This window comes from Erinaceus europaeus, chromosome 13 (genome assembly GCF_950295315.1).
Source record: "Erinaceus europaeus chromosome 13, mEriEur2.1, whole genome shotgun sequence".
NCBI classification, from domain to species: Eukaryota; Metazoa; Chordata; class Mammalia; order Eulipotyphla; family Erinaceidae; genus Erinaceus; species Erinaceus europaeus.
In genome coordinates this window covers 70,985,010-70,997,791 of record NC_080174.1, presented here as the reverse complement: position 1 = coordinate 70,997,791, position 12,782 = coordinate 70,985,010, and the positions used below count along the sequence as shown (strand labels likewise).

Below are 12,782 nucleotides of genomic sequence, written 5' to 3'. Positions count from 1 at the left end.
TTATTTATTTATTGGATAGAGACAGCCAGAAATCAACAGGGAAGGGGTTATAGAGAAGGAGACAGAGAGACACCTGCAACACTGCTTCACCACTTGCAAAGTTTTCCCCCTGCAGGTGGGGGCTGGGGACTCAAACCCAGGTCCTTGCACATTGTAACATATGTGCTCAACCAGGTGTGCCACCACCAGGCCATTTATTTACTTATTATTGTATAGAGACAGAGAAATTGAGAGAGGAGAGGTGGTAGAGACAGACAGAGACAACTGCAGCCCTTCTTCACCACTCATGAAGATTTCCCCTTGCAGGTAGGGACCGGGGCCCTAGATATAGTGAAGTGTGTGAATCTCCCAGCACAGTTTTGCTGTTGTTGTCATTTAAGATTTATTTATTGGGGGTCGGGGGGTAGTGCAGCGGGCTAAGCGCAAGGACCGGTGCAACCCACCTGCTGGGGAGTTAGTTGCTTCACAAGCGGTGAAGCAGGTCTGTAGGTATCTTTCTCTCCCCTTCTCTGTCATCCCCATCTTTCAATTTCTGAGAAAATTTTCTGGGGGAAAAGTTTTCTGGGAAAAAAATGACCTCCAGAAACAGTGGGCTCATAGTCAGGCAACAAGCTCCAGCAATAACCCTGGAGGCAAAAAAAATATTTATTAACTAATGAGGAAGAGAAGGGGAGAGAGAAAGAGAACCAGAGCATCACTGTGGTACATGCAAATGCTGGGCATTAAACTTGGGACCTCATGCTTCAGAATCCCAACATTTTTATTTACTATACCACCTTCTGAGCCATTATATTCTATTACTATGCAAAGAACCTTCTTGTTCTTTTCTAATAGTTACACACTATTTTATTGTAATGTGAACGTTTAACCAGGTTTGCCTCTGCCCAACGCCCAGCACACCTGCACACCTTTGTGTAGATACTTGTCACTGTACCTCAGTTAAGCCTATGCTTTACCAATGAGCCGTACCCTGTTTGTGAGCTTTTTTTTTTTTCCTTCAGGGTTATGACGGGGGCTTGGTGCCTGCACTTTGAATCCACTGCTCCTAGAAGCCATTTGTTCACTTTTGTTGCCCTTGTTGTTTATCGTTATTATTATCATTATTATTGTTGTTGCTAGATAAGACAAATCGCGAGAGAAGGGGAAGACAGAAGAGGGAGAGAAAGATAGATACCTGCAGACCTGCTTCACCACCTGTGAAGTGACCACCCCCCGCAGGTGGGGAGCCAGGGAGGGGGGTGCTGGAACTGGAACTGGGGTCTTTATACGGTCCTTGAGCTTTGCACCATGTGCACTTAACCCGCTGAGCTACTGCCCAGCCCCCGTTTCTGAGCTTTTGCTATTAAAATGGAACTTTATTTCATGTATTTTTGGAGATATTTGCAAGATAGGTTCTTAGAATAGAATTCCTAGGTTAAAGGAAGCATGCTTTTATAATGTTGATAGTGCCAAATTAATCTTCACAAAATGTGTGTCAATTTATATCCTATCTGTAATGTATAACTATGCCATTTACCTATACCACCTGTAGTAGTTTTTTATTACCTCTGGACCATTTGCTGCTTTAATGGGTTTAAAAGTGACATCTTTAATGTAGTCACTAGTTCTGCATGAAGTAAGATTCTGAAGTGTAGTGTGTATTTATATTTCTTCAGCGATGTGACATTGGAGATGCTTCTCGCGGAAGTTTATCTTCATATGCTTATATCCTCATGGTGCTGTACTTTCTGCAGCAGAGAAAACCGCCTGTTATCCCAGTTTTGCAAGAGGTAGGTGTTTAAGGAAACTGTAAAGGAGTTTCTCATGAAAACCATAAATCTGTACTCAGTAGATTTCACCATGGAGAACATTTCATATCATGGATGTTATATGATTTTCCCCTATGAGTGGTTTAATCAGTGAACCTTTTTATAAAATATATTATGGGAGAGTGTACCCCAGCAAAAGGGTACTAGAGGAACAGAACTATTGAATACCTTTTGTAACATTTTTGTTTTGTCACAGTATTGGAGAAGATTATGAATTTCTTATTTTAAGTATTTGATTTTTAGTTAAAATAAATTTAAAAAGATTAAATCTTAGTCACTCCCCACCTCATTTTGTCTTAAATGCAAATACATAAGTTTCTTTCCCTCAGATTATTTTTCCTCCTCCTGCCTGGCAAATGAAGTTTGATGTGTTCCTTTGTATATTTTGGTCAACTTTGAATTTGGGTTAGGAGAAAAACCCAAGGAAATTCGTCTTCATTTCTGTAAGGTCATGTGAATTGCAATAAGAATATACGTTAAAATATACAAATTATACTCATACTCACTTAGACTTGTTGACTCATAAAATCTCTTTAGCAAACTTATACTTTCTGTAATAGGTTCAAAGGAGTTCTTAATTATCCATCTGTTTCTCCTCATTCTGGCACAAAGTGGATTTGCAAGCACTAGGGAGGACCAGTTCTAATTTCTTAGAAAGGTGGGTTTTTTTTTTTTTTTTGAGGTGTAAGAAGATCATCAAAACTGTTGAGCAAAAGCAGGAATTACTTAGAAAAGCACATACTCTTATTTCATATAAACTTCCATAATCATGATAAAAAAATTAAAAATAACAAGCTATATGGTGGATGTCAGATGGCCATAGTAAACCTCAAAAAGTTCTAATGCTATCATGTGATTGTAGCAGCATTTCCTAGACTTTAATTTGCTATTTTTTAGTAATATACTTTTTAACAAAATTGTTCACTATGGGATATTTAACTTTAGCATGAATTAAGTCTACTCAATTCAGGTTATCCTGATAATTGTTAAGGCTTTAAAATTTAGGATTCTTTTGCACGATTGCTCTAGTAATACCATAGTAGCCATCATCACGCTGACAGAGTTACAGTGATAAGCACAGATGGAATACAGACTTCTTTTCATAGTGATTTTTGTTCTCATTCTGTCATTCATGGTTGAGACAGCATGATATAATAAAAAGAGAAGATCCTGATTTTGGAGCTAAGAGATATAGATTGTAATTCATTTAGATTGTAATTTCTGACATTTCTTAAACAAGCTACCAATCTCCACTTATCTTGAATGTTACCATCAATCAAAAATGTAGGAACATCGTTATTTCACTGTTTATATGATGAATAGAGACATCAGATACCTTTGAATTTGCTAAGTGCTAAAGTAGGTGTTTATAAATAAAGGTTGTTTTATTACTTTTATTGTAATTATTATTAGCAACTGCATTAACATTATTTCTCGGAAAGCGTAGGTAGAATTGCCATAGCCAACTTCAAGAACTTTTCCGTTATCTGCTTAACAGACAGTGAATGATGAAATGAGACAGTCCCTGGAATGTTTTCCATCATATTGAGCTATGATTGTGGGGGGATTTGTGATACATATGAACTGATGATATATGGATTTTTACTTCTGGCCTTTTTTGCTTGTCATATTTGACCCCATTGTCCATTGCTCTCGCATCATTTAAGTATTGGTCATTGGCATCGATCAACTTTTAAGGGTAAGGACATTTTCTAATGAAGCTGATGATCTTTGACTCAATTTGTAATTGAACCTAGACTTTGAGTGTTTTTCATGTTTCACAGTACAAAGTTTATTGGGTCAAAAGGAGCTTTCTGAGCAGAATGCATTTGTGTTCTGTGTAGCAAACTGCCATAAGTAAAAGTGATTTTTTTCATATAAAAATTAATATTAAAAGACAATCTAGGTTTATTAGTTACACTTGATACTATGAATTTGTATGTTTCTTAGCTCATACCAGCTAATTTTTTTTGCAGTTTAATGGATGAAATTTGAAGACACTGTGCTAAATGAAATAAGCCAATCACAAAAGGATAAATATTATATAATTTCCCTTATGTATACCTAGAGATACCTAGAGTAGTCAAGTTCATAGAGCTGGAAAGTAGAATGGTATTTGCCAGGCACTAGGGGACAGAGAAGTAGGGAATTACTGTTGAATAAATTTGGGGTTTCGTTTTTGCAAGTTGAAAATAATTGTGTAGATGATAGCGCGACTATGACTGCACTTTATTTTACTGAGCTGTACACTTAGACATTAAGATGGTAAATTTTTTAAGTAGAACTTATTTGAGTTAATACTAGTTTGCAACACTGTACAGATTTCAGATGCACAGTTTCTAACCTTAGCGACCATAAATATCACACCATACATACCTAGCACCAAGGAGTTGTTCTGTCACCACCTGCCACCAACCAGTTGGTTCCCTTGATCTGTTTCAGCCCATCTCCCTTGCTCTCTGGTAACCACTGTTCTGTTATTAGAGATTAGTAGCTTGCTTTATCTTTTCATTCAGTGAGATGGTGATTTTTATAAAACTAAAGTGTATTTTGCCACAAATTAAAAACTTCGATTTAAACATATCAGTAGGTCTTAAGGTATTATAGTAGAACAAAGTAAATTTGGGAATATATAGGACTACTTTTCCAAATAACTTGCTTGGCGAGGTTCGAGAAGATGGGCTTGAATATTTAAGTTGTAGATCGGTATTAAGAGGAAGAGAAAAGAGGGAAACAGAAAAATAAATGTGTGTGTGTCCAACAACAGATGAGTGGCTGAGCAAGTTGTGGTCTATATACACAATGGAATACTACTCAGCTGTAAAAAATGGTGACTTCACCGTTTTCAGCCGATCTTGGATGGACCTTGAAAAAATCATGTTGAGTGAAATAAGTCAGAAATTGAAAGATGAATATGGGATGATCTCACTCTCAGGTCGAAGTTGAAAAACAAGATTAGAAAAGAAAACACAAGTCGAACCTGAAATGGAATTGGAGTATTACACCAAAGTAAAAGACTCTGGGGTGGGTGGGTGGGGAGAATACAGGTCCATGAAGGATGATGAATGACATAGTGGGGGTTGTATTGTTAAATGGGAATCTGGGGAATGTTATGCATGTACAAACTATTGTATTTACTGTTGAATGTAAAATATTAATTCCCCAATAAAGAAATAAATTATTAAAAAAAAAGAATACAAAAAATAAAAAAAATGTGTGTGTAAGAGGAAGAAAATAGCATTGGTGTTTCTAAGGGCTGAAACAAATTGTAAACTTAGGCCCTGTTCATAAAAACAGACAACTCAGCGAAAAGATATGTTCCAAAGTTGATGGTTCCATTCCGTGTTTACCAGCCAGCATATGTGGGTTTGGATCATAGTGGTTAGTCAAAATTAAGAGTAGTTTTTAAAACATTAAAGTCTAAAGAATGAGCTTGGATTCATTCCATCTAATACCTATAACAGTATTCTAATATATGAAATATACTTTGGACTTTAAAAAACTTTTATTTCTTCTCTGGGGATATTGTGTCTGTTTTTTTTTTTTTTTTTTTCTTTTAAATGCTGTGTGGCACCACTGTATAGCACTCACGAAGCTTCTCCTTTGCATGGGTACTCCCATGTGGTGACAAGGGGCTTAAACTCGGTTCTCAATCATGGTAAAATTTGTGCTCTACCTGGTGAGCCAATGTCCCCCTAGTCCCTTTAGAACTAATACTTATAATTGTTAGGTTCCCCTTTTTTGTATTTATAAATATTTAAATCCATGCTGGCTTATTTACATGTCACATATTAATATAAAAATACCTTAAATAGCTTAAATCCCTGAAAACTTTATCTGTTTTTGAAACTTACATAAACATGCTTACACAATAAATACATTCATTCAACAAGCATTTCAAGTATTGTTTATATGGCAAGCTAGTCATATAATAGGGATTTTTGGGGGGGCTTGGGAGGGCTCCAGAGCTAAGTTCTTACCCATAAGTAAACCTGAGTGATGATCTGGGCATGTAGTTAATTTTGTAAATCACTATCCCATCTAAAATGGAAAGAGCTGTGTGAGCCTACTCATCTAGTGGTGTTAAAGTACATTCTTACTAACTTTTGGGAGTTCATTAGTGCATGTATGAGGAATGGAAGAAGAAGATGAGAGATTCATTATCTCCACTCAGAATCCAATCAGAGTATCCCTGCTTTCATCTGTGTTACGTATTGAACTTTTTGGAATGTTCAACATTAGGAAAGTAGAAAGTTTAAACTAAAGGGAATCGGGCAAGTTAAGCACACGTGGCGTGAAGCGCAAGGACCAGTGTAAGGATATCAGTTCGAGCTTTTGGCTCCCCACCTGCAGGGGAGTCACTTCACAGGTGGTGAAACAGGTCTGCAGGTGTCTGTCTTTCTCCCCCTCTCTGTCTTCCTCTCCTCTCTCCATTTCTCTCTGTCCTAACAACGACGACAGCAATAACAACAACAATAATAACTACAACAATAAAAAACAAGGGCAACAAAAGGGAAAAATAAATAAATATAAAAAGTAAAAAAAGAACGTTTAACTAAAAATAAAACTTGGAAACAACTGACCTAAAAAAATTTAATAACATTTTCATTGAGAAAACTGAGTATTTATGTGGTCTGGGAGGTGGTGCAGTGGATAAAATACTGCATTCTCAACCATGAGGTCCTGAGTTCAATCCCCGGCAGCACATGTACCAGAGTGATGTCTGGTTCTTTCTCTCTGCCTATCTTTCTCATAAATAAATTCGAAAGAGAAAGGAAGGAAGGAAGACAGGAAGACAACAGTATTTAGGAGGCTAATTGTCTTACCCAGGATCATTTTTAAGTATAACTGAGATCTGCAAACTACGAGTCAACTGTAATATTTACTTGACTTCATCTTTAATACTCTTATAGAAAGACCAAAAAGGTAACTCGTCTGGATAGTGAGCTTGCTTTGTCATATATGTAGCCACAGGTCAAGCCAAGCCACTACCATACTAGGGGAAGCTTTGGTGCTTTGGCGTCTTTCCCTCTGTCTCTATTTGTTTCTCTCATACTGTCTGAAAAAGTCAGCCCAGAGAGACAAAGCACTGGCAACAACAGTATTTTAAAAAAAAAAAAAAAAAAAAAAAGAAATGTCTCACTAAAAAAAAAAAAAAAATGTCTTAGAATTGCTTGTAGAAGTTACTTGTGTCTATACAATAATCTAACAAAATTAATAAAGTAAACATTACTGCTTCTACCCCACTCCTTCCTAAGGACAGTAAATTGTTATAATTCTGAAATATTTTAAAGTCTTCATAAGAATATCAGGGAAAATTACATAATTTTATCTCCTTAAAATCACTGATCCAGGGTGGGGCCAGTTGGTGGCACCTGATTGAATGTACACATTACTGTGTGCAAGGACCTAGGTTCTAGGCCCTTTCCCACCTAAAGGAGGAGAGCTTCACAAGCAGTGATGCCAGTGTCTCTCTTTCTCCCTCACCATCTCCCACTTCCCTCTTGATATCTCTATGTCGATAGCCAGTAATGATAATAATAATAATAGTAAATTAATCAGGAGCATTTTACCCCTTTTCTGTCACAAATAACTGAGTAAAAGGCACCAAATCCGTTTCCTAAAGCAGTTCTAATGATTCTCTTTGGATACCAAGCAATAGGCACTATATGTGATCCTTGATGACAATGCATTTTTAGTTTTTCTCTTGTATTTTACTCTTTATTGATCTGTATATGCTTTCATAAAGCAAATAGATTTATGAAATCATTTGTAGACTGTGGTGGTCTTAAGATACCACTTTCCACTTTTAGTTTTTCTGATATGTCTTATTTATTAATAACTTGAGATTAAATTAATACCATTCTGACATGCAACTTTGGGGGGGGAAATCTCGATGTCTGTTCTAGGCAAATTCTAAAATGATATGAGAGTATTTAGCTTTTTGGGTTGAGTGATCTGAAATAATAAAATCAATCTTTTATACAGATCTTTGATGGAAAACAGATTCCACAGAGAATGGTTGACGGATGGAATGCATTTTTCTTTGATAAAACAGAAGAACTGGTAATGTTTTCATAATCTATATTAAATAATATTCTTTGATTCCTGCATGATTTCCAAGCTTTAATAATTTCACCTGGACTCTGGGTCTATATTTTGAATAGGTATAATCATCTTTCACTGTCTGTGTATGTTATGTGTATTTTTTTATTTTGCCACCTGTAGAAAAAGCGTTTACCTTCACTTGGAAAGAACACAGAAACTTTAGGAGAGCTTTGGTTGGGACTACTTCGTTTCTATACTGAAGAATTTGATTTCAAGGAGTACGTAATTAGCATTCGCCAAAAAAAGCTGTTGACAACTTTTGAGAAACAGTGGACATCAAAATGCATTGCAATTGAAGGTAATCAGTAGCTGGTATTAATTCAGTTATAAACCCCCCCCCCCAAGAGAAAAGAGAAAGTTAGAGTTTTATTTGGCCAAGGAAATTGAAGGGAGAACTGAAGCATATTAGAAACAGAAAAGGTAGTCCAGAAAGTGGTACAGTAGGTAAAGCATTGGACTTTCAGGCATGAGGTCCTGAGTTCAGTCCCAGGCAGCACATGTACCAGAGCGATGTCTGGTTCTTTCCTCCTGTCTTTCTCATTAGTAAATAAAGTCTTTGTTTTGTTTTTGTTTTGTTTTTTTAAAGGAGGAGAGAAAGAACCAGACATCATTCTGGTACATGTGCTTTGGGGGATTGAACTCAGGACCTCATGCTTGAGAGTCCAATGCTTTAGCCACTGCACCACTTCCCGGACCACAATAAATAAAATATTTTTAAAAAAAAGAAAGAAAGGGAGGGTCAGGTGATAGCACAGCAGGTTTTAAGTATACATGGCACAAAGCCCAAAGACCAGCATAAGGATCCCGGTTCGAACCCCAGCTGCAGGGGGTCACTTCACAGTTGGTGAAGCAGGTCTGTAGGTGTCTGTCTTTCCTTCTCTTTTTCTTCCTCTCCTCTCTCGATTTCTCCCTGTCCTATCCAACAACAACAATGACAGCAATAACAACAACAATAGCAACAACAACAAAAAAACGAGGGCAACAACGGGGAAAAAAATGGCCTCCAGGAGCAGTGGATTCGTAGTGCAGGCACCAAGCCCCAGCAATAACCCTGGAGACAAAAAGAAAAGAAAGAAATTGAAAGGTACCCAAAAGCCACAGTTGAATAGTGCTTTACTTAAAAAAAGTAGGGCTGGAGAGACAGCATAATGGTTATGCAGATGGCTTTCATACTGGGGACGCCAAATTCCCAGGTTCAATTTCTAGTACCACCATTAGCCAGAGGTGAAAAGTGCTCGGTATTAAGTGGGTGCGTGTATGTGTATGTGTATATGTGTACATGCACACATAAATATCTAGTTTGTATATACATATTTGTAAGATTTTTCCCCCTGACTTTAAAAAATTATTTTATGTGGTATGGAACTATACATTGTAATCTTATAACATACTATTAAATTTTTTTATTAAAAACTAGATGGCTGTGGTATCTAGGTTTTCTTTTTTATTATTAACTTCACTTATTGGCTAGAAACAGCCAGAAATCAAGAGCAGCGGGGGAGACCGAGGGAAAGGGAGAGAGAGAGAGAGACACCTGCGGGACTGCTTTACCACTTGCAAAGCTTTCCCCCTCAGGTATGGACCAGGGGCTCAAACCTGGGTCCTTGCACATTGTAACATGCTCAGCCAGATGTGCCACCACCCCATCCCAGGTATCTAGATTTTAATTTTCATGTCTAAATAATGTAGTGATTATTCAAACATGAACTGTTACCATTGAAAATAAAAAATACAGAGAATTTATAATATATATAATTTTATTTGATAGAGACATAGAAATCAAGAGGGAAGCAGGACAGAGAGAGAGAGAGAGAGACAAAGGCAGCACTGCTTCCTCCTGCAGATAGAAACTGAGGAATAGAACCCAGGCCCTTGTGAATTATAATGTGTGCTTTTGCAGAGGGTGCCATCATGTGGCCCTTTTCTTGACTTTTTATTGCCTGCCTTTTTCCCTCCATCCCTTTCCTTTTCCCCTCCCTCCCCTTCTCTTTCTCCTCCTCCCCTCTTCCCCCTTCTTCTCCTCCCCATCTCTCCTCCCCTCCCCTCCCCTCTTCTCTCCTCTCCTCCCTCCCATCCTCCCTGACCTTCTTCCTTTTTTCCATGGAGAGGCAATGAGAGAAAGTAGTGAAAATGTCCACAGCACCAAAGCTTCTTTCAATGCAGTGGGCTCAAACCTGGGTCACAAACATGCCAAAGAAGTGCACTGTTTATTATTTAAATAATGAACTATTTTGCTAGCCCAATTTCTTAGCAGTTTTTGGCCTTTGTTATCTTAATAATTTGTTCACTTGAATGATCTAGATTATATAAATTTTTGTTTGTTTTGCTTTGTTTCTTGTGGAGCCATAACTTGCTCCTGGGCCAACACTTTTTTATTCAGAAAGAGAAGGGGGGTGGAGATATCATAGCACCAGCTCTCCCCCGGTACCTCCCATATGGTGCCGGGGCTTCAACCTGGACCACACACATGGAAAGACACGTGTGTGTCTTTGGCTTTAACTGATGATGCTTTGAATTCTGTAACTACTAAGTGTATTTTATGTTACAGTGAATATAATTCTCAATTTAAAAATAAAATATTTCTTTTCTAGATCCTTTTGACTTGAATCATAACCTTGGTGCTGGAGTTTCTAGAAAAAGTAAGTTTTGAGGGGTAGATAGCTTAATGGTTCTGCAAACAATTTCTCATTCCTGCGGCTCCAAAGTCCCAGGTTCAACCCCCCCACACCACCATAAGCCAGAGCTTAGCAGTGCTCTGGTTTAATAAAAAAAATAAAAGAAAGAAAAAGTAAGTTTTAAATACAGAGATTATGGGCAGGGGAGATAGCATAATGGTTATGCAAACAGACTCCCATACGTGGGTTTCAAAGGTCCTAGGTTCAATCCCCCACACCACCATAAGCCAGAGATGAGCCATTGCTCTGGGTAAAAAATAAATAAATAAATATAGAGATTACATCTAAAGCTTTGACAATTAAGACTTTTGATATTATTGTTTTCTTCCCTTTTCATCAGTGACCAATTTTATCATGAAAGCATTTATCAATGGAAGGAAACTTTTTGGAACTCCCTTTTATCCACTCATTGGCAGAGAAGCTGTAAGTTTACATGTTTGAATTTTTAGTCTTTTTTATAGTTTTCTTTTAATTGTTTTCATACTCCAGTAATCTTGTTGCCAAGTTGGTTTTAGGAATGGAGAAATCATTCTATTGTAGTTGTCTACTTTTTTTGTTTTAGCCCTTATGGTCCATAATGAGAAAACTGTTTCCTAAATGTTGTTCATATATTTTAAATTGGAATACAGCTCCATGAGTACAGGACCTCCTAGAGGTTCACCATCTGCTTGCTGTCTAGCGACTCTCATGTTGTTTGATACATAGGTTACACCTAAGTAAGCATTTATTGAGTAAATGAGGTGGGTACTCAAGACAGGTCTTTAATTTGAGATGGTACTGGCCCTCTTCAGATCGCTAAGCCCCTTGATGAAAACATGCAAAGAATTACTTCATTATTTGCTAAGATATCTGCTCTTGTGCATTTTGATGTTGCCCTGGTAAACTGAATTAGCTCACATGTAACTGCAAAGATTCCTTTTGCCTGAACTGTGTGGCATAATCATGTCCCTATATCCATGATCTCATGCTGGTTATCCCTTGTTTTCTGATGGGTGGAGGCTTGTTTCATAGAGAAATTTCTAAGAGAAGAATTCTGAAGAGAGAAGCCATTGCATATTGCATACTGAATGTCCTTAAACCTGTTCAGTCAAAGTTCAGTATTCGTTTTTTTAAACTTTTTCTAAGTATTCTTGAGGCTTTAATAAGTCTAGCTTTTCTTCCCTGGAGCAGGCTTTCCCCCGTGTTCTCAGGGGAGTTGTTGTTGGGGTTTGTTTGTTTGTTTTTGGTCCTTCCACGTAATGATGATAATAATTACAAAGAAGAAAAAATAACATTAAAATTTCAAAAAAAATTATGCAAAAACAAAATGCCTAACAAAAGGAAAATTAAAAACTTTTTTTTTTTAAAACCATACCACTGCTTAGTTCTGGGTTATGGTGGTGCAGGGGATTGAACTTGGGACTTTGGAACCTCAAGCATGAGAGTCTCTTTGCATAACCATTATGCTATTTACCCCCGCCTGGAAAATAATTTTATTAGTCTGACAATAAATTTTAAAAATTTAGATCAAAGCAAATCTGGTTTTATGGTAACAAAGCATTTCACTTGAAAATTGTGAGAATTCCAACTAACATATCTGTGGATGTTCAGTAGGAACTTAGTAGTTACATACAGTCTTTTTAGTAAATAACTAAAAAGACTCAGGGAGATGTTACAGCAGGTGGAACATCACACTTGCATGGAAGAGGTCCTAAGTGCAATTCCCAGCATCATATATACTAGAGTGATGCTTTGACTCTTTTTAATAAGAACAATTTTTTTAATGAAATCTTCACTGGAAATGAATTGACTTTAGTCTGAGTACAAAATTTTAGCACTTCTTAGTTAACTGCCACAAGCAGTCCTAACAGATGTCAAGGCCTTTGGATATGATTTAGTTTAGAAGCCAAACAGTAGTTTGCACTTTGTGAAGGCACCAATGCCTCTACCATTTTTTTTTTTTTTCCTTTTCCTTTCCCAGAAATGAAGTCTCACCCACATGTAACTTCACCACCTTGGGCTGCTTTTTCATGCAGATAACAAGGCAGAAAGAGTGAGGAAGAAGCACTTCAGCATTGGAGACTCTTCTAGTTCCATAACATCTGTCATGTGGTATTGGGCTCTAGGCTAGGTTGTTCACATGACAAGCTATGTGCCCTGCTGTTGATTTGTTCTGTTTCATTCAGTGAGACAGACAGAAATTGAGAGGGGA

General features: G+C 37.3%; 1 protein-coding gene across 8 annotated transcripts in view; it reads left to right on the top strand.

Annotated features, from left to right (window-relative positions):
- The window catches only part of TUT4 (terminal uridylyl transferase 4), a 128,582-nt gene that overhangs the window by 103,483 nt on the left and 12,317 nt on the right, over positions 1-12,782 (top strand). For all 8 annotated transcript variants that reach the window (XM_016193134.2, XM_060206210.1, XM_060206207.1 and 5 more), the window contains 5 exons: positions 1,656-1,769; positions 7,797-7,874; positions 8,037-8,214; positions 10,508-10,555; positions 10,932-11,014. In XM_016193134.2, coding sequence (XP_016048620.2) covers positions 1,656-1,769; positions 7,797-7,874; positions 8,037-8,214; positions 10,508-10,555; positions 10,932-11,014 — 501 coding nt within the window. The remainder of the gene's footprint in view (positions 1-1,655; positions 1,770-7,796; positions 7,875-8,036; positions 8,215-10,507; positions 10,556-10,931; positions 11,015-12,782) is intronic.